The 20,038-nt window shown below is 42.6% G+C and overlaps 2 protein-coding genes across 2 annotated transcripts in view; both read left to right on the top strand. All coding sequences in view use genetic code 11, as the record gives it.

Annotated features, from left to right (window-relative positions):
• Positions 1-849: 849 nt before the first annotated feature.
• On the top strand, positions 850-11,655 carry EGR_05046 (Sister chromatid cohesion protein PDS5 B; the record flags this gene model as incomplete). The annotated part of the gene is made up of 20 exons (XM_024494295.1): positions 850-948; positions 983-1,255; positions 1,813-2,061; positions 2,097-2,283; positions 2,358-2,610; positions 2,774-2,920; positions 3,074-3,183; positions 3,254-3,393; positions 4,254-4,517; positions 4,681-4,818; positions 5,480-5,825; positions 5,907-6,310; positions 6,383-6,685; positions 6,894-7,030; positions 7,657-7,780; positions 9,031-9,244; positions 9,321-9,435; positions 9,489-9,615; positions 10,882-11,344; positions 11,426-11,655. 20 exons carry the CDS (start codon positions 850-852, stop codon positions 11,653-11,655), a joined length of 4,323 nt encoding a protein of 1,440 aa, XP_024351244.1.
• Positions 11,656-16,340: 4,685 nt separating this feature from the next.
• The window catches only part of EGR_05045 (Calcineurin-binding protein cabin-1), a gene marked incomplete at both ends in the record, with an annotated part of 25,550 nt that continues 21,852 nt past the window's right edge, over positions 16,341-20,038 (top strand). The window contains 5 exons of the mRNA XM_024494294.1: positions 16,341-16,379; positions 16,927-17,172; positions 17,463-17,570; positions 18,233-18,413; positions 19,344-19,522. Of these exons, the coding sequence (XP_024351243.1) occupies positions 16,341-16,379; positions 16,927-17,172; positions 17,463-17,570; positions 18,233-18,413; positions 19,344-19,522 (753 nt within the window). The remainder of the gene's footprint in view (positions 16,380-16,926; positions 17,173-17,462; positions 17,571-18,232; positions 18,414-19,343; positions 19,523-20,038) is intronic.

Below are 20,038 nucleotides of genomic sequence, written 5' to 3'. Positions count from 1 at the left end.
GATTATAACCAAATAACAAATGAATGCTACGAAAACTAACATGGGAATCTTTTCAGACTTAAATCAAGGAACTTTCGCGATACTTGAGTTGATGGTTGATTTAAACTGCACAGGACTTTTAATCCCCGCGCCTTTTAACCACCATCTTGGTGGCGTTTGGTTCATTGCTCCATCACCCTTTGTGTAAGCATACGCAATACGACGTCCTAGAGAGGGAATGAGGAAGGACTGTAGTACACTGATTGTTTGTTTAACGCCTCAATTCGGTTACGCAGGCGTCGAAGGTGCCGCTGGTGTACTTCCGCTGTGTTACTTCCCCACTCGGCCCCTCCGTCTTCAAGAGGTCTCGGGTCGCCACGACACCTGAGTGCTAATTTGCTAAAGAAAACATCAAAGATTTTTTCATCTCTCGTTAAAACAAATCGAGCTTCTGGCAAAAATTAATATTTAACGGATAGCTGCCAAGTAATGGTAAAAAGTGGAGCAGGCAAGTATCCTTCGTGAATGTGGACGCTTTTCTGGCACGTCGTAATAAAACAAAAAACGCCAGAGGGCCATGCCAAATTTCATGTTACCCTTCTATTTGTCGCAGGCTGTGTGGTTAACTTCAGCTGCCGTAAAAAGTCGGTTCAAGTCGTTGACTCACTTTTAATTAATTGTAAGCTACTTAGTAGATGCACCTCTTAGTAGATGTGGGTACCACCGATAATTCACAAAATTGTGTACATTGGTTTTTAGCGTAATTGTAAGCTTTAAGTCTGTTAATGCAAAAAGCTGAGTTTAATCATTAAACCTTTGTTTATATGACCTTGCTTGAGTCGCGTCAATTCGGGTTTAACGAAATAGGCTATGGTTCTGGACACTGTCGGGTTTGACATTGTGTACCCTGATGGGTGTGCTGAAATAGATGGAAGCCTTCGGCCAGATGAATTAAGAAAGCGAATCAATGTACGTAGCTATTTGAAGATTTAAACTTTTTAAGGATATAAATGCTGCTCTGCGTGATATGTTGCGCCAAAGTGGAATAAAGGATGACTCGGTGACAGAAGATTCCGAAAATCAACATTCAGTAATTCAAACCCAGAAGCCAATTCAGTTGATCGGTCTTCTACTGCATTTATTGTCCCGCCAATTTACTCATCATCCTGACATTGATATCCGTTTGCGTATATGCGTGGCGGTGTGCACGCTACTGAAGCTGTTTTGCCCTACCAATCCATTCGAAACTCTCCCAGATTCGCAAAATCGCATCGAGGTACCATAGTCGCTTTTGCTAATAACTTTAGGACCTTCTTACTTTCTTAAGCGAGTCCATTTCAAATCTTTCCAAGTTGCACAGCAAGCATGATGTAAATTATCCTCGCCTATTTACAATTGTATATGTAATTCTTCTGTTTCACATCTTTATTTTACTAGACATGCTGTAAATTAGATGTATTTACTTGGTGTCGACTATTAGACAATGGCGATAAGTACTTGCTTGATTGCTTGAGGACATTAATAGAAATTGCTAAGTAAGGTGTGCCTTTTATCAAATGCTTTTCATAGAAACCTTTCAATATGGGCTTGGTCGGATGAGGAAACTGTGCGCCAGTTTCTTCTCAACTCACTTGTTACATTAATACACCAATCTTCTGCACTTCTAACCAATGACGTTGTGGCATATCTGCTATCCTTCCTCATCGAACCTGCTAAAAGCTCCCAGCCAATGCAGCACGCGCTGGTTAAGGATTTAATTGTACGAACTTCTGCACAACTGGAGTACCCCATTCAAATGGTAGATTAGGTAACTGTCTCATCCATCTTGTCTAGCTTATTCAAAACTCGCTTGTTTTAAGCGATCAGAAGTATGCATCTACAGATCTCGACGAGTCAGAAGTTGGTACTCGTCCACACGATCCTCTTGGCGAACACTCATTCATTGTGATATACGCGCTTCACACGCTGCAAGAAAGCCTAGTCTCCCCCATTTTGCCCTGTGTTGAGCTTAAACTGAAGTCTAGTATTGCCCGTGAGAGGAAAAGGGCTTTCCGCCTACTTGCTCGTATTTTCTCAGAACCTGTAAGTTACCTTGATTGCAGGTGAAATTGCTTTAGAATTCCACGGTTCATCACATGAATCCTGAGTTGTGGGCGACCTTCCTCTCCAGGTTCAATGATATTGATGCTGACGTGCGGAACTTCTGCATTCAGATGGTGCCTGTTATGTTGAAACAGAATGCTGAATTACCCAGAGGCAAGCTGATCGACTGCCTCAAGTCTTGTACCATTGACAGGACGGAATGTAAGCACTGTGTTGCTTTTGTACTTACTTATCTTTCGGTTTGTTGAACTCAACGCTCCCCTTCCCGCATCCAGCTGTTCGTTTACTGTCCCTCAAGATGGTAGCCACATTGATGCGTGAGGCGAAAGGCGATGAGGCGGACTCCCTATTTGACATAATCTACAATCGATCGAGAGACAGATCACTTTCCGTCCGCAAAGAGGTTCTCTCCGAATTGGCCCTGGTCTATAAACAGAACCTCCTGGCCGCCGATCCCAATCTTGATAAAATGGTCATGACCCTCAACTCCATCATGCATATGTATTACCAACCATCTGTTGATGACAAGTGAGCTTTTCGTCCTCGGTTAGATTTCTGGCCCGAATTTGTCCGCAATGTTTTATCCAAGATTTATAAGCATCCCTGCCTGTCACATATTCATGTTGTATACCTTACCATATGTTGCATTCGTCCTAGACGCATCTCTGACATTCCCTCTTCTCAAACCTAGGATAATAGTCGAACGACTTTTCAAAAGTTGCATTGTGCCCTACAACTTCGATACCAAGGAACGAGTTAAAAGTCTTTTCACCTGCTACCAGTTGGCGGATGATGCATCAATTAAAGCTATCCAAGAACTCCTTAAAGTCCAGTTTGTGTGAGTTAATCTTCACCAAAGACGTAATTGTATCTGAATTGGTCATTCGGTGATTTAACCCTATCGATCCGTTATAACTCGTTTCCAGTTGTCTTTATCTTAATTAAGTGAAATCTTTCACTTATAATGACTTAGATTAACCATTTTTTGCAGTGGGTCTGCAATCGTACGGGAGGCTCTTCGCATTATTGTTGATCACCAGGGCAAAAGGATTATGGGCCGGACTAGTGCTGAAATGGTTCGAGTTCTCCAGAAACTCTCCAGTAATAATCTTAAATATGCTATGTTTTTTAACTCAATTCAGCATTAACTTGGCCTCTCCGCTTTGCCCAGGTCTACTACCGAAAGCCGAAAAGGCAATTGACCACCTGAAAAAGTTTTTTAATGCAGTTCACTCTGATCGAGCACTGAGAACCAGCTGCTGTCAACTCTTTCACCCCAATTGTTCCTCAAAGGCGGCAGCTCAGTGCATGGTGCGTTTCCTTCTTTGCATTGAGAAATTCACCCTTGTGTTCACTTGCTTGGAGTCTGTAAAAGGTCGTTAAGGTGTGAACCTGTCCTCCCTCAATTGCTTTACTATTCATGTTTTGTAGTCTCGGTGGGTCTCTAAAGCGCCTTAAATGATATAAAATTGGTTTGTGTTTTGCATTTGCTTATGCCTCCCGAGGTAACTACTTTTTTGAGTAATTATACCACCGGAACTACTGTTGCAAAGTTCCAAGATCTAGGAGTGTGAAGCCAGGCTTATCGCATCTACACAGAAGGACTGTAGGACCAGCATTTCCGACCTTAGGAGACTTGAACAGATCCACATAGTGGCATATACGGTTTGAATCGATATCATTTTGCTAAGTTGACATCGTCTTGTCTTCAGTTTCGACTCCGGTGCTCTTTGTAGTCGTCGTAAATATTCTAGTGGGTTGCAAGAGGAGCGAAGGTACAAATTTGCATCATATCGCGAGTGTTACTCATTTTATGTGATAGTACCTCTCGTGGATTGTGAAGCAGTGTTATGTTGGACATTTTAGATGGCGATTTCTTTTCATAGGAACGTTTTTTCTGAATTTATGGTGGAAGAGAGTGCTGTGTTTTTAGGTGAAGATTGAGAATTACTGTCTTAATTAGCAACATAGTAAGTGGTTCTCTGAGAAAGATTTCGGCTTGATCCATTTCGGTCTCCCTTTGGCATTGGTCACCACTCATAATCAGGGATTGGAGTAGTTGTTAAGGTTCAGATTCAGCCTCCCATAGTAAACGCCCCCCTTCTGTGACACCTCACCGCAATGTTCACCGCAACTTGCTAATGGCGAGACTCATTCATTTATCTTGGCAGCACGATGTGTTGAAGCGAATTGCCTCACAGTCAGGTAGTGGTGGCGGGGGAGGTGAAGTAGCGCAATACGAACACACTGTGAAACTGCTTGTGGAGCGTTGTGCCTCCGTCCTCTTTGATGAGGCCTTCGGTCAAGAGCTCCTTACTCGCCTAGTCGTCTCCATGGAAACCGGTTCTTCACAGAACTCCATCAGAGAGGAGGTAGTCGGCCAGGAGTTGGTGAGGGATTTGCGGATCCTTCTTGCTCTCTCCGTCTACCACAAGGTTCATATTTTTTTCAGTTGACTTTCAGACATTTTTGCCTATCGTGAATTCATGTATTCGGTTCTTGATCATTTTCGTAACTAAGTTTAATTTCTTTTTATATTGCCTTTTCAACGCCTAGTCTATTTGACTACTGTGTGGACATGTCCTGTTTTCATTATAGGACACATTACCCGCGGATGACATGTTCCAGTACATCAACAGCGTCCTCGATACTCACCGAAGCATCCTCGTTCCCGACGTTCCCGTTGAAAGCACTTCGACTGAGGATCCCAGTACACCGATTGAATTATGCCTCCAAGTGGGTTTCATTGCTTTTTTAATGTTTTTTTACAAGAAGAATTTAAAGTTCTCATTGTCTTTTCCCTTGAACAGACGTTGAAGTCCTTTTATTGTATGTCCAGGAGATCTCTTCCAAGTAACTCGTTAACACGATCATTTTATAGATCTTTAGCCTTGGTTTTTTAGTGTTGTGTTTCGTTAGTTGTATACTGGTACCTTGTTTTTAAAATTTTCGTGAAACTTATAAGTAAACAGTTTTAATATTTAATTTTGTTCAAAGTAATTTGTATAGACTGCAAATTTTTTGCTCCAAAAAGCGATGTCAATATACTTTTTGCGAAGCCTTTCTGTATTCATATGACGTTTCATTAATTGCAAGTCATTTCAAGCACTTGATTTGGCATCACGCATTGTCACCGTTGTCGTAGAATACAATCTATCTTGTTTTCCCCATATTGTGCTAAAAATAAGTTTACCGTATGGCTCTCACATTTCCTCTTGTCTGCTAGTTGAAACGGCTTTTTTGATTCGGTATTTCCTCAAATTTACGCGTATCGTATATCCTTTGATAGCAGCAAACCATGCCGCTTCCATCATTTCGATAAAACTTTCTCACCTCCGTCACACGCACAAAGCTCGACGCTTTTCTCTCTATTAATCTATCGAAACTCTTCCCACAGGTTCTGTGCTGCCTCCTTGGTGGCGGTCCAATTTATGGTCCGAAGGATGCAGGTGGTAGCGGAGCCACTCTGGAGCAGCACGAGGCTAATTTTCAGGCCTCTTTGGAGGGTGCAGAGGCATCAGCGTCGACGGAGGTAGAGAAGCGACACAAGGGGGTTAAGTCGGTCGCTAAGCGCTTTCGTGGCGTCGGCCTCTACTCCGGCAGTGAAGAGCAGCTCTGCGAACAAACACTGCATATCCTCCCACTCCTCGCTACCTTCTGTACCTCTGGGCTCACTGCTGCCTACCCACCTGTCCCCATCGTTGATAGTCATAAATCCACTACTCCTACCACCAAGGCAAAACGTAAGACATTGTCCTTCACTGGGAATCAGATTTTCAACATTTAGTTGATGCGATCTTCCTGCGTGTATGTGTTTGCTTCAGGTCAGCGTCGGGGAGAGAAAGAATCGGCAGTGGATGAAGCCACTGAAGAGCCAGTGACCGTGGGTCAAGCCGGTTTAGCGTGGCGTCGAGAGAAACGACGAGCCAAGCTGTCGGTGCGAGTGCTGCGTCAGCTGCTGTCAGTGGTTCACGCGTTGGCTGGAAAGCATTCGACTTTCCCCAAAGGACCTGTCTCCACTCTTGAGGCCGCGCGTCAGGAAAGTGACGTTAATGACGAGGAGGAGGAGGAAATGGAGAACAAGAAGGCGAAGACGAGCACCACTACTGAAGGTGACGGCACTGTCTTAGCGGAAGAAGGTGAGGATCTCGATTCGGTGTGCTCCGAGGCGCCTAGAATGGCGAATCTGGAAGTGAAGATTCAGCAAACTCTGGACGACATTGTAAAGGTATTTTGGCGTCAAATTGAACAGTGTATGAGGATTTAACATTATCGCTTGCTTTTTTCCTCCTCCCCCTAGACGTGCCTGGCTTGTGAGATCACCAGTTCGGACTACATCGCCTGTTTGACCACTCTGAGTCACGTGGGTCTACTGTTTCCGGGTGTGTACAATCCTCAACTAAAGCCCCTTATGACGGGCCATTTAATTCCAAACCTTTTGACCAAAGATGGAGATACAGAGGCGTCAACAACATCCAAGGCAGCGAAGAGGAGTGGAAGGAAACAAAAGGCGCAGACGGAGACTGAGAACAACAGCAAAGAAGATGCGAAGCCTTCTGATTGGACTCCAGATGGCAACCTTCCCCTTCTTACTCGTGCCAAGGTTTGTATACTGTTGTGGCGCCCGGGTTATCCCTTGAACACTATGAGGCATACGAGTCTGGAACTAGCTTTATCATAAACGCTTGGAAGGACTGAGAGCCTGATAGCTCCAAGCCGATGTAGTCGATACTTGTCTATTACTGAACCGTCCCTGTAACAGAAGGCATAACTTACACTACACTGACTAGAGTTGGCTTAATTCCTCGTAGATAGCAGCGGTGAAACTGATGGCCAATTGGCTGGTGGGACTGAAGCTGCAGAATAAACAGGTCGCCCAGATTATCATTCGTCTCATCCATCGCATCATCGTACATGACGGTGATTTGACGTGCAATGGTCTAATGAGGTGAGTGGAAATTTAGACAATTAGCGGACTTTACTCCTCTTTTAACTTAACTCGGGTTTTGAACTTAGAGTGTACGTTAGATAGAAGAGTTGGTTTTAAATGGTGAGTTCTTTTGCTTATCCCATCTCCATTAAGAGGCAGTGTTATTAATCAAGCGCTGTACTCTTAAACCTCTACTCGTATAATCTAGTACTACTTTTATGCCGACTCACAACAAGGAAGCCCGGATGGAGGGGAACAGAAGAGCAGGTGATCAATGAAAGGCGCTTCTGCTGTTTAATTAGTTTTATGCGTGCGGCGGTTAAGTGGAGTGTCTATGTTGACCGATCCTCTACATTATTTTGAATCGCTTCGTTCAGTCAATGCCCCACCCATGTCTTATAAGGTCAAAATGAGTAATGGTAGTGCTGGGACGTCAGATACCATTAAATATTTCGATGGCTGTTCTCTGGTAATAATTTACTTGAATTAGAAGGTGATAATTCTTAGAACGCTAACGCGTTGATGTAAATACATAACACTGGTGTCTGTGCAATGCAGTTTCCTCACGGATGTAAAGGTGAATCAATTAGACATCTTGATGTTAAACAATAAAAGTGCTCTAATTTTTTTCCACCTTTGCACAGTCTTGGCGACATGTCCCGAATGCGTCTTGTGGCCGCAACTTCCTGGTTGAAGATCGCCTATTTTCAGTTCTACGCTGAGGTCATTGAAGTCAGTTGGTATCAGTCTATGTCCTACGTTATGTGTGTACGTCTCATCGCATATTCTTCCATTCCTTACTATTTCGATTACCAATTCTGCCTGTTTGCACTATTATTAGTCGCTATTGGTTTCCGCAGTAGTATAGTAGCTACTGCGATCTAGTAAGAACTGATGTGGCATGGGGCTTTCTTTTAATGGGTTGGGATTTTCACGGTGCATCCATTGTCGAAAGATACTCTTTAACTCAAGCCCTCAATCAGTACATGGAACTTTTCCACACGTTTATCATTCTTTGAAACTGCCGTGAATATACATTTTGTTGCCCTTCATATATTTAATCTACCAAAGGTAGTGATTTTGAAGCTCTAATTTTCACGGAATAAACAAATCCAGGGTCTGTTGAATATGAATTTCATTACTATTGTGGCTATTGGGGGTTATTGGGTAGAATTTCAGGCGCGTAAAATACAAATGATGTTCTCTTCTGAAAAATTGTTCAGTCAAAAGAAATGCAAAGAGCCACAATGACAAATAAAAAGTCGACGAAATTTCTAGGCGCTGTTACCCGGGGTGTTTACCTTGATGCAAACCAAATTAAATCTGATGAAAATATGAACTTCTCTTTCATCACGCTGGTATGTCAGGTCGCTGTGTGATTAAGTTCTTTTAGACATAAATCAGACTAAATGGACATCCCGAGAGTCTGCATTTAACGTTTACCGTTAGTGGCATGCATATTCGACGCTCCGATTTTTCTATCTTAGCCCGGTGTTGCGATTTTATGATGTGCCCTTTATCAGTTTATTATTCTATGTAACAAACAGGTTAGTTCAAATTAAAAGGAGCAAAAATGGATGTAGGGTGTTCTTGGTGTGGGGGAAGTTCTGCTTAATTTTTGAGCAGCGACTGAAATGAGCCAAAGGAGGAACGATTGCTGTCCTATTAGAACAACAAAGCGTCATGGTTGCGATGGTTAAATCTCGTCTGAGATCCCCACAAGCACCATGTTAATTGTAACTCAAGCATTTTGTCCATTTGAAGTGTCAATTCCCCTTTTCTCATCAAACAGCGAGCATTTCATATGTACAGAAAGGATCATTTTCTTGGCAAAATACAAAGTATTGATATTGCTATTAATATTTATGTGGCATTGGTTCAGCAAAGGCTTATTGAGGTAAGGTTGATAAGCTCCGCCCTTTATTTATACTTTTGAAACGTTTGCGCAAAGTACGTGTAGATCGGTAGCTTTTCCTAACTTACTGAATCGCTTTTCTCCTCTTCCTTGTGCTACATAGGATCCCTGTAGTAACGTGCGATCCCACTTTCTCGGAGTGCTGCATCAGGGCCTAATTCAGTTGAAACTGCCCCTTGAGTACATGGCCATGTTCGCCCACGCCGCCGACGTGTCCGAGTTGGCCTTTCGACAACGCGCGAAGCAGTACCTTGCAGCCAACGTCAAGCAGCGCAGGGAGTTTCTAGCCAAGCACGGACTCTTTAATGAGAATCCCAGTACGTTGTTTTCCTTTTTGTTTAAGCACATTAGTTTATCAGAGTGGAGAAGAAATACGGTTTGTGTCTGTTTTAGAGCTTCTCTTCGCTCTGCTGCCCGACTTTGTGTTGGCTTATGCCATTCACTTGCTGGCGCATGACCCCGACTGGGAGAAACCGGATGATGTGGCTCGTCTGAGCATTGTGAAATCGTAAGTCTCTCTTGTTGCCGCATGTTCATTCTTCTCATTTCTTTCTTTTGCAGGGCACTCTGGTTTATAATGGAACCTATCATGGCTGGTGGTAGCAACTACACTTTTCTACGTCAGTTGCTGGAAAGGATTAAGCATTCACGGGACGCTCTTTGTCCCACAGATGAGAACATCAACACGGTAAGCAGTGAGGACTTTTTCATTGGCCGTCTACACGTTTTGGGAGCGCGGCCGGTGTCATAGCCGTCCGAACTCTTGAAGGAATCCTTCAAACTGTCCTGCGGTTTCACTTTAGACTTCTCTTGAAGCTATTCGTAAGACAGAGGAACAATCTGAGCCACATCGAACTACAGAATGGTATACTCCTTTCGATGCGCAATAATGCGTGAAATTGAAATGGCTATAATTTCTTTGATCTCCATTATCTATCAAGGATCGTTCTCGTCGTTTTCAGATGGTCTTTGTATTTCACATTGTAGCACCGACAATCCTCTGTTCAGAGAACGATTTGAGCTTCGTTGTCTTAAAATATCTCTTCCTCTGTTAGTTGCAACATTAAGGAGATCCACTTCTGATGTAAATTAGTAGGTTGATTAGGGTCGTAACTGGAGTGCATTCCATGAATACCCCTCGTCTCCAGTCCACTTTCATGGGATTTAGCTAGTGGGGAAAGGTTTTTAATATTCCCTCCTTCCTATCTACTCAACTTTCTGTAAAGTTCATTGGCTTCAGGCAACAGCATCAGAACCGTAGGAGTAGGTCTCCTGCCGGAACTTTAACCCTATTATCAGTCGTGTAAAAAAAGTTCGTGTGGTTTTTATACTACTTATCTTTTGTCTATCTCTGCATTCTCATCCTTCGCCATGTTTTCTTTGTTACATTGTATCTCAAAAGTTATTCATTCTGTTGTCGCATTCTGTATGAATGGATAGGCCTCTCGGACGATTTTAGGGAGTGTTGCATTCTATCCTGTCTTTAAACTAACAAGGAATGATTGCCAAACTAGGATCCAGCTTGTTTCACCAATCGAAATCAGTCTTGATCACCTAGAGCCTACTACATACTTTGACAGTAAGAGTGAAGACAAAGAAATGGCTGGTTGTAGCGTTTTAATTACTCTTAAAAATGTTGTGAAATGTAGGTACCTCAGAATGGAGAGAAGATTCGGAGTTCTCGGGTAAATCCTTTTCACAGGGGTGCTCGTCACTAATTGATGAACACTGGAAACCATACTCCACCTCTGCAGTCATCGTGTTTTCGAGTAATAAACGATATATGACGCCATACGATGAATCAAATCATTGGTAAGCGACCATCAGGGGCTTTTATGCAAGGTCTTGGCAAGCAGATTAGTACGGCGTTTCGATAAGCGCCCTGACTTGGAGATTATGCGTAGATAGGAGTTTTGTTGTTCCTGTTTTCATTATGATTGTCATTTTTGTTAAGAAAATTTACATCGCCTGCGACATATCCCTGGGCCTCCTGCTCACCCGTTGTACCAACATAGTGTGGAAGGGATGCCAGTTCGAAATAAAGTTGCCGCGTACCCTCTTTCTTCGAGCCCCTTCCTCTTTCTCCAACCCCGATTTTGCGCAGCTCTGTCGCGGAGAGGGCGGTAGTCCTCTGGTCACCTTCACCCCATGTAAAAACGCTAAAGCCGTAAAGGACGGTCTCATTCCTCCTCAGTTTCTTCGAGTCAAGCACCCCGCTAACAAGCAGCGCTCCCAACAGCCCCAACATTCGTCAATCGGTGATCACTCAGAGATTATAGACGAGGGTGAGAGCATGAAGGAGGAGGTAGGGGTGGAGGTGGCGCCAATCAGTGAAGCGAATAGCGACGGTGATGTTGATAATGTGGACTTGGAGGCATCGCCTGGGCATAACGAATCAGCACTGGGAGAAGAACCACGTTAGTCCCTGTTGTGTTTAATTTCTCATTCTCAATTCTATCACCTTCCTGACTGGTTATTTCTCCTTTCGTTTTCTGCAGCTGAAAAGAAGCGACGAAAGAAGAATGATGACAAGGTCGCAAATGATGTAATTTCGAAACGCGTTAAGCAGGCAAAGCGTAAGGGAAGCAAAGAAAGTGGAAATTTGAAGCAGAGCACGCTACCATTCGCGAAGGGCAAGGCCACAGGAAGTCGTCTGAACACACGCGTTACCAAATCGTCGTCCTCGTTTGGTGTCGGTTTGCGGAGATCGACGCGGCGTACCAAGTGATGGGGAAGTCTTGTTGCTGGTGCCTTTTTATCCAGATAGCCGTTCCTTGTCCCCTTCTTCCCGCACAATTGTAAGCACTTCACATTCCCTACATCTGTTCCTTTTTTTATGTATATGCGTCTGTATGTATTAACCATCTTGATGCTGAACGAACCTCGTTCAGTGAAATTTACCACTAATATATGTACATTTTTTGCTATGCCTATTTTTGTGATTTTGTTTAGATATGTTTGCCTTTTTTCCTATGTTGTCATGGCGTGGATTAAGCCTCCAATTTAAAATATTTCTTTTAAGAAACAATGGGGTGCTATTGAGATTACCTGTCTAGACCGAGTTGTTGGTTTACATCTCAGTACAGGATTTACGTGGGTGAAGTGCACAGCAGTTTGTTACATATGTAATTACTTACCTCAATCTACAAACCACTTTGTTTGATTGTCTCCCAGGCATGAGGGCGCACAGAAATTAATCAGTCTACGCTTAGGCAACTATCGACCCTGAGAGTACAACGGGTGGGCTTTTAGAGCCAAACATTGCGCTTCAACTAGGTTTGTGCGTTCGAGCTATCGTGTACCGTCGTATAACTGCGACCTCACGTGTACAGGATTGGCCTACACAAACCAACGCCCCATCATTTCGTCTTTTTGACCGTACTGGTCATTCGTCTGCCTTGGTCAAATGACCAGTCGGGTCGCATGAGATCTTGGTGGATGATGGACTTCGCAGAAGCATCAATGCTTCAACTGTATCGATCCAGTGCGTTTAGTGCTTGTAATTACCGCACAACTACAAGCCGTTTTTCTTGTCCTTTGGACACTTTAGGGAGGGATGGAAACCTCACTCAATGGCAGACTATTTTGGAAAGCTATAGTCGGTAAACAGGTCGTACAATGCATAAGCCTGGCAGGTTGTGGCGCTGTAGCGCCGCAGGCTTGCAGTGCCAATCAACCGTAACTAACCCGTGTGGCACCAACTCGGATGCTAAACCAGAGCTTTAATTGCGCACCTATGGGTGTGAATCATTATCTTTATTGGTGGCACAGTGTTGCGATTATAATAAAGCACTTTTCTCTCGCTACCATCGGAGTTAGCGCACTGTACAATTCGTTATTGGATTTTCACTCGGTTCGGAAATACCTTAGCCCCTTTCCAATCTTGTTTCTCCTAACCCGTAAATGAATTAAAATCAATTAAAAATTAACACGTTGTACCAAAGAGCATAAAACCGAACAAGAAACGGGTTTTATGTGGGGTTTAATCACCTGATTTGGTGGTATTGTGAGAATAACTTGTGTGCGGTTAGGTGACACAATAGGCTTTGGATAACAGGAGTCCAACTGCAATTATAATTCTTAGATGATTAATTTAGACCCTCGGTTTAGTTTCGCTGGCATGCCATTTCCTCCTGTTTGATCCTTCTTCGGCAATGCATTTTTTGCTCTATTGTAATGACTTGTTTCGGCTTAAGGTAAGACTTGGGGCGTCACATTGGTTTCAGTGGAAAGTGAACCCGATCCCAAAAAATAGCTACCTCGATCTCCATTGCTGAATGCTGTACTTTGCGTGGCAGAAGAACGATATGTTCTGCAAATGGACAAATCTGTGAAAACCCCTAATAGAAGGATTGCAAATGACGTTCACCTTTGGCAACAATCCTAGTCCTGTGTCTTAAAGGAAAGGCATTAACGACTGAATCGACACTAGCCTTGGCCGTGAACCATGTGGAATACTTTGTTACAAAGCTGCCTTACGGTACTTGTATGTAGATGTTGGTGAAGATAACACGTGATACCTCCTCCACCTCTCAACTAGTTGGATAAAATCCACTTATATATGCGGCTGGATAGGACTGAAATGGAAACAAGGTGACAGGGAGGAATAGACGCGAAACTCATACCCACAACACTATTTTAAGCACCGTCCTTTATTAAATGACTGATTTTAGGCCAGTATTCTTACGACTAAGGACAGCACATTCCCCTTCCCCAATATAGTTCGCCAACAGGATGAAAATTCAGACACAGTGGAACCGCCGAGGGGAATGAGTGACGTTGCAGTCAAATATCCTCTCAGTTCCGTGAAAATTCGATGACTGGGGCAGTTGGTTGGTGGAGGGTTTTCTTGCGGCGCCGACTACGTTTGGGTGGGTGACGTGGGAGGATGACGCCTAAAAGGAGAAGGAGTCTCTGAAATAATTTGATTATTTGTTTAAATCTTCATTTTAGTTTCACAGGCACAATGTTCCGCCACTGGGCAGCGCGACCTCAGGGCAATACTTTTCTGCCCGAGTGTTATAACTCCTGCAGACTTTCAGTAAAGACTCGGGGCTTTATGTATTAATCCTCGATACGGATGAAAAATTTTTCAGTAATCATGTCACAAGTCCCACACTTTCCATGGTGTTATTAGCAATCGTAAATCCAGTCGACAAGTCTCCTCGTAATTACCATTTAGATCATGGCGCTTGGAATAAGCACTCATACCTAGATTAATGAGTAGTATTTCATTTAAGACAACTTGGGGCTTTTGCTTATCAAAAGCAAACCTCGAATCGCTACAGCCAGTAAAATGAAAAAAAGTAGGGAACCTAATCAATTTCACAAAATGGAGGCGTCACATTCGTGGGATGGCGCCTGCAGAATACAAGCACTTTATGGAGAATGAATTATAACACGCTGAATAAACATTGCACCAAGAAGAGTAATGGGTGACAGGAATAATGCGACTGATAAACTAGTGAGCTGGTATTTATCTGGGTGCACACCTGACTACGGGGACTCTGCGTCCTCTACAGATCGTACTATCATGTCTACGACTTCCTAGTTCTTCCGTGAACCAGCAAACCATTTCGCTCCACCGATGTCTCATTACATCACATTGTTTGAACCAGGATCCCTTACCGCTGCCATCAACGTCACGATGTAAATAATTTCTGAAAATGTGATAATCTGTTTTAAGGTTGAATAGTTGACCACAGCCACGGGCTCTGAGCCTCGTCACTAAGACGGCCGCGTAACCTGCGGAGACTCTTAATAGAGGAATTACTAAAGTCGCTTTCACGTGCTCCGCAAGGGGGAAGGAAAACCTGAGTGACACCAAAAATGAATCACTCGAAACATCCATCATAGAATTGGCTTTAGCGTTCACGTGATGATCTAATTGCTATACGAATGTGACGCCCACCCCACCTTTGCAGCAGCCGCGTATACACCGTGTCTGTGGTCAAATGGCACTGAAATGGGGAAAAGTGATAAGGAAGAATCAATGGAGAAAACCAGACAAGTGAACTTAGGCGCTTTGTTGAGTGGCATCGCTTTACGGCAATAAATTTTATTGCTAATAATGTGCTCATCAAAGTCATTTGTTGTGGAGTGCCATCCTACGCCAGGCTGTAAAAAGTCGGCGACTTTCCCCATGTTACAAAGTGGGCACAACGTGGGAGGTGTATCATTAACACTAAGATCAAACCTCTTCTCATCTCGGAGGGTCAACACATAGTTGTCTCCTTTAGCACGTGCGTGACGCCCAGGGCACCAAACGCAAAGTGGTAGTCGAAGCGGAAGAGCCGGCAGATGAGTCGCCAAAAGCAGCGCTCAAATGATGAAGGGGTCCACGCGAATGTTCGACAACGCAAACTCCTGCCTGTGCCTATAATCTCTGCGTCCTCCTGTGTACTAATTATGAACTGCCAATGTACACTGGAGCACCTCGAAATAACTTCTAGAATGACCCAAAGTATCACGGCACAATAATCAAGACATTCTCAGGCCAGCCGATATGACCTCAAACTAGGCCAATGGGGGCGATAGAGTCGCTCCAATGTGGCAAGACCCATCAAAGAGACTTGATGTACCTAGGTACTTTCATAAAATAAATGTGGAAAATTCTGATTGCTAAGATCCACGCAGCACACATTTACGTGCGGAAATTCTGGGAAGTTGAAATACAATAATGTAATTCGTGTTTTCCCGGGTGTACCCTTTGGGCTAGAGACAATCAGTAAAAACGAACCTCGTGACAGATCGGACACTATCGGTCCCCGAAGAGCAAACTTAACCTGAACGCGTTAAACCGTAGTAGCTGTATCCCTTTATTTATTGCCACCCCATAAAGCATGTGCCCATTTAACTCGTCTGCTCGTTACAAGGCTATGAAGGCTGAGACGGATGCGAAAAATGCTAAACATAATAAAATCAATCCACGTGTTCTTGACTCTTAAATCAGCTACAGTGATTCGTAACATTTTTCTACTCAAGCAATAATCATGTTATAAGTGAGTTCAGAGGGCACGTTAAGTATCCCGACTCCTACAGCTGTGATTTAAGGATCTTAATTTCTGAAATGTAGCATTAGGTCCTGGTGAAAATTTCACTCAGTAAGATTTTCTCTTTCCTAGTAAGCGAAAATCAACCATTATATATTGGATATGCTTAAGGTCACTGATCTTTGTTCCGTAAAAGGCCAAATGTACGTGCCAAGACGCCACAACCCAACCGTGAATTCAACCCACTCTTTTTATAACAAGAGTATTTTTGAACATCGCCTTAAAATGTGAAAACCAATACTATTGAACTGTTCTTTTTTAAAATGATACAATGCTTTGGTATACTTAGCTTTTGTACACCTCAGTGTGATTGTAATGAGGGCATATCTATATTGGTTTAGGTACTTCTGATAGCTTTGGTATGATCGCGTTTATAAAAGCAATCTACAATGCAAGTACAGTAGGACCTTCTGTGGGCACGTTTTGGCAATTTTCCCAAAATTAAGCTTTGGAGAAATTATGTAGATACTCGGCGCACCTTACTAATAGTATTTCTTGCAAATTTTTTTAAAAAATTTGTTCTAATGATATTAATTTTGAATGTTTTATGATTTTTATTGGCTCAATAGGGCTTGTGTTTAATTGGTCAGATGATTGTGGGCTTTTAATTTGTCATTTCTTTATGTTGTGCTAAAATCCGCTAAGTAGGCTTTCTATCTGCTTTGTCTTTAGGCCGCCTTTACAATGCTAGTTAAAGGAATAATTTGTTTACATGCATATTACGCAGTTTTATGTATCCCTCTTGTAGTCACATATACACGTTGATAAATGCGTTTTCATTATTCTTCTCGTTAATAAATCAGCTTTAAATATCAGCTTTTAGAAGTTCTTTTGCATCAGATCTGTCTGTAAACATCACCAGTTCCTCAAGCAGTTGCATAAGCACATCTTCATTTGACCCTTCTCAAAAAAATAACTGAACGACATACATTCCTTTCTCATTGTAGTTTCGATTTCGACCCATTACCTACGAGGGAGATGCTAGCGACTCCAGTTTCTTCGACGATCGGACCAACTTATCCGAGTTGAGTAGAAACGTCGACTTGGACCATGCAAATTCTCCCACTGTGGGTGATGCTGTCACTACCACAGGCCTGCTGGACAATCCTCAAGGCGTCTTTTCCACAACCGATGCCATTCGTCGTCTTCTGCGACCAGTGCGGGAGAAACACTCTTCAAAGGAGGCAGAAGAGGTGCGCATCACCCAATTGTACCAACATGCTCTTCAAATATCCTCGGATTCTGAATCTTCTCTCGAAGCAATTCCTCTTCTAGAGAGCATCGTTCACAGCTTCTTGTTGCGCTCAGCTCCGGCAAGTTTTCCTCTTTTTTTCTGTTTGAGAATTTTGCAGTTGGCTTTTGATACTCAACTAGTTTAATCACTGATGTTCAACAACTATAACTGAAAGCACTTTACTCCTTTTTTGATGACTTGACATCTCTATTCTTTCCTTTTCAATCATTAACTGTTTTTTTATTGTAGTCAATCCCATCTCACTTAAAGACAATCAAGTTCGCTAGCTGCAAGCATCTTGCGAACCTCTATCTTAAATCGGAAAACCTGGAAACTGCTCTTAAATGGTTTAAATTGGTAAGTAATCGCTTTTAGTGGAATGGTTCCTTCTGTTTTTTCCTATATTCTGAATTCTTTATTTCATGGAGTCAAGCTTTATCGCATAATATGGGGTAAAATCTGCTTTTTTATATCGGATTCTGCTCTCTAATTTCTTTACGAAGTCTTATTATGGTCGTGATAGTGAATTTTGCCAATTGTGTCAAAGGGCGTGCGTTAACTGAAACCACGTACATCTGGGATGTACTTCATCTTATTAAAACAGCGTTCTTAATGCTTGAAGTCACGTTTTACTCGGTAATATAGGGTAAATTTCTCTCTTGCATGGGTCAGACGTACCTCATTTCGCATATATTCGTGGAATTCAAGCTATTCATAAAGAGACTTGATTTTGATCGTCACTTTGTGATCAAAATATTGCTTTATTACCATTCACTTACCCATGAAGGTGGAATATGAACCCGGTAGAAACTTTATCATTGTTGCATCATGAAGTGGAGTTTGAGTGCTTATAATCTCAAATACCTGTAGTAAATTCCAAAAGTTATTACCCTGGAGTGGCTTAGGTTGCGGTAGCAAATTGGTGGTGTGCCTTCGCACTGATTGGCAATCCGGTGGCGAGCATTTTTTGAGTAAATTGAATGCCCACTAGTAAGACCTAGTTCTTCCTCACTTTTAAGGCGGTGGACCTGGACGCGACAGATTTGAGCGTTTGGCTGAAGCTAGCTAGCACCGCAATCACACTGCATCGGTTTGATGTGGCCACACCGGCACTGACGCACATCCTCAAAGAACAGCCCTCACACCCACTGGCTCTGCACTGGGCTCTACCTTACTTTTTTGCCATCTCTGAGTTTGAAGGTGATCTTCTTTCTTTTGTCTCCGCGCACCTTTCTCTTCACAATTTGTCAATTTGGACCGTAGTTCAGTCAGTTTCCTCACGATTTCATCTTAAAATAATCGACTTTCTGATTCAGAAAGGCGAATAGAAAAGGAATACGAGTTTTAAGTGACCGCTAATTGCATTTTTTGGAAGACGTAATGATAGCGACTTCATACGCAATCACGTCCTCGTGCATCCTGGTTGTAGTAGGTACACTTTTAGCCCATTAAGGATTGAATAATCGGCTTAATTGGATTTTTGATACTTTTAAGTCCAACCTAACTTTCGCGACGTATATCACTAAAACTGAAGAAATTATGTTAGTTTGTACCTTAGCTATCTATTGACCTTCGAATCTGTGAGCCACAGTAGCTAATGACTGCGCTCAAACATAGAAAAGGTCTTAGTAGTCACTTTTAAAGATAATACTGATGCGCATTGCAATATGTCCCAAGCTATTAGGAAAACATCAGCGTTCCTGGATTAACTTCTTTCGGTGACTTTTTAGACACGTTTGTCCTCGGCTTTACCAATTTAGTAGATGATTGACCATGCAAAATGGGGTTTGATTAGTCACACTGTAAAGAAATCCTAATATTTCAGATTAACCGACATTTCATCAAAATGGGGGTGGTTTAATGTTTTCAGGATGGCAATATACCTTATTTTCTCATTTTTGATTGCTGTTGTAAGTCTATGAACGCCTACTGTCTGAGGCCTTTAGGCACATTTTCTGATGTTTAAGGTTGGGCGTACGTTACATTCGGGTTGCTTTATTATACTTTGCAATTTGTATTTTCTGAATCATATTAAGATTATTATCAACAGCAATAGTGGCCTAAAAATACACACTTTCTAATGCCACAGTGATGCTCTGCTCTTTGTTCCCTTGTAATGGACTTATTCAGCCTGTATCTCGTACTCGGTGCGGTGCCTCTTCATCGATCCGCGCAACCAAGCGGCCATCCACTGCATCCGGCGTGTGTTAGCCCTACGACCGAGCCTCGATTTTCTGTTGGAAAAACTTTTGGAGCGCCATCCGAATGTTTTGTCGCATGCGATTGTCTCCGAGGAGGCCAAAGTATCGGTGAGATGGGAGAGGTCCTTTACAATGATCCCTTTTTTCCTTGTTTAATGTTGTAGTGTAGTTTTATTTCAAATACCTTGGTAATTCCCTGCTCTTTCGTATGTAGGAGTATATTCATGTAATATTACAACTGCCATTGACGGCGTTTATGCGTTTTTATCAACTGGTAATTGCATATGTAGGGGTAAGTCTTTGTATCAGTCTGTGCTCCTCAAAGCACCAAACTGTGTAAACCTCCACCGAATTGTTATTTCGGATTTTCTTTCTATGGATCAGTTCTTTGGAGACAGTTCTGCGTTTCCAAATAAAGTTTTAAGTAATTTTGTTTTGGAGTCTTGAGCTAACATAAGCCAATCATTTACCCATATTTTCAATAACTTGCATGTTTATTTTGAGCACGGGTGGTGAATGGTAGCGTAAAAAAATTGCATAACTTTTAGGTCTCTCCTTTCGATAATTCACACTAGTAGTTGTCCTCTGTATTGAACCTTATAGTGTTTTATCATTCTTAAGGTG

Source organism: Echinococcus granulosus, assembly GCF_000524195.1.
Source record: "Echinococcus granulosus chromosome Unknown EG_S00035, whole genome shotgun sequence".
NCBI classification, from domain to species: domain Eukaryota; kingdom Metazoa; phylum Platyhelminthes; class Cestoda; order Cyclophyllidea; family Taeniidae; genus Echinococcus; species Echinococcus granulosus.
The sequence above is the reverse complement of the archived record's forward strand: the minus strand, read 5'-3'. Positions and strand labels throughout refer to the sequence as shown.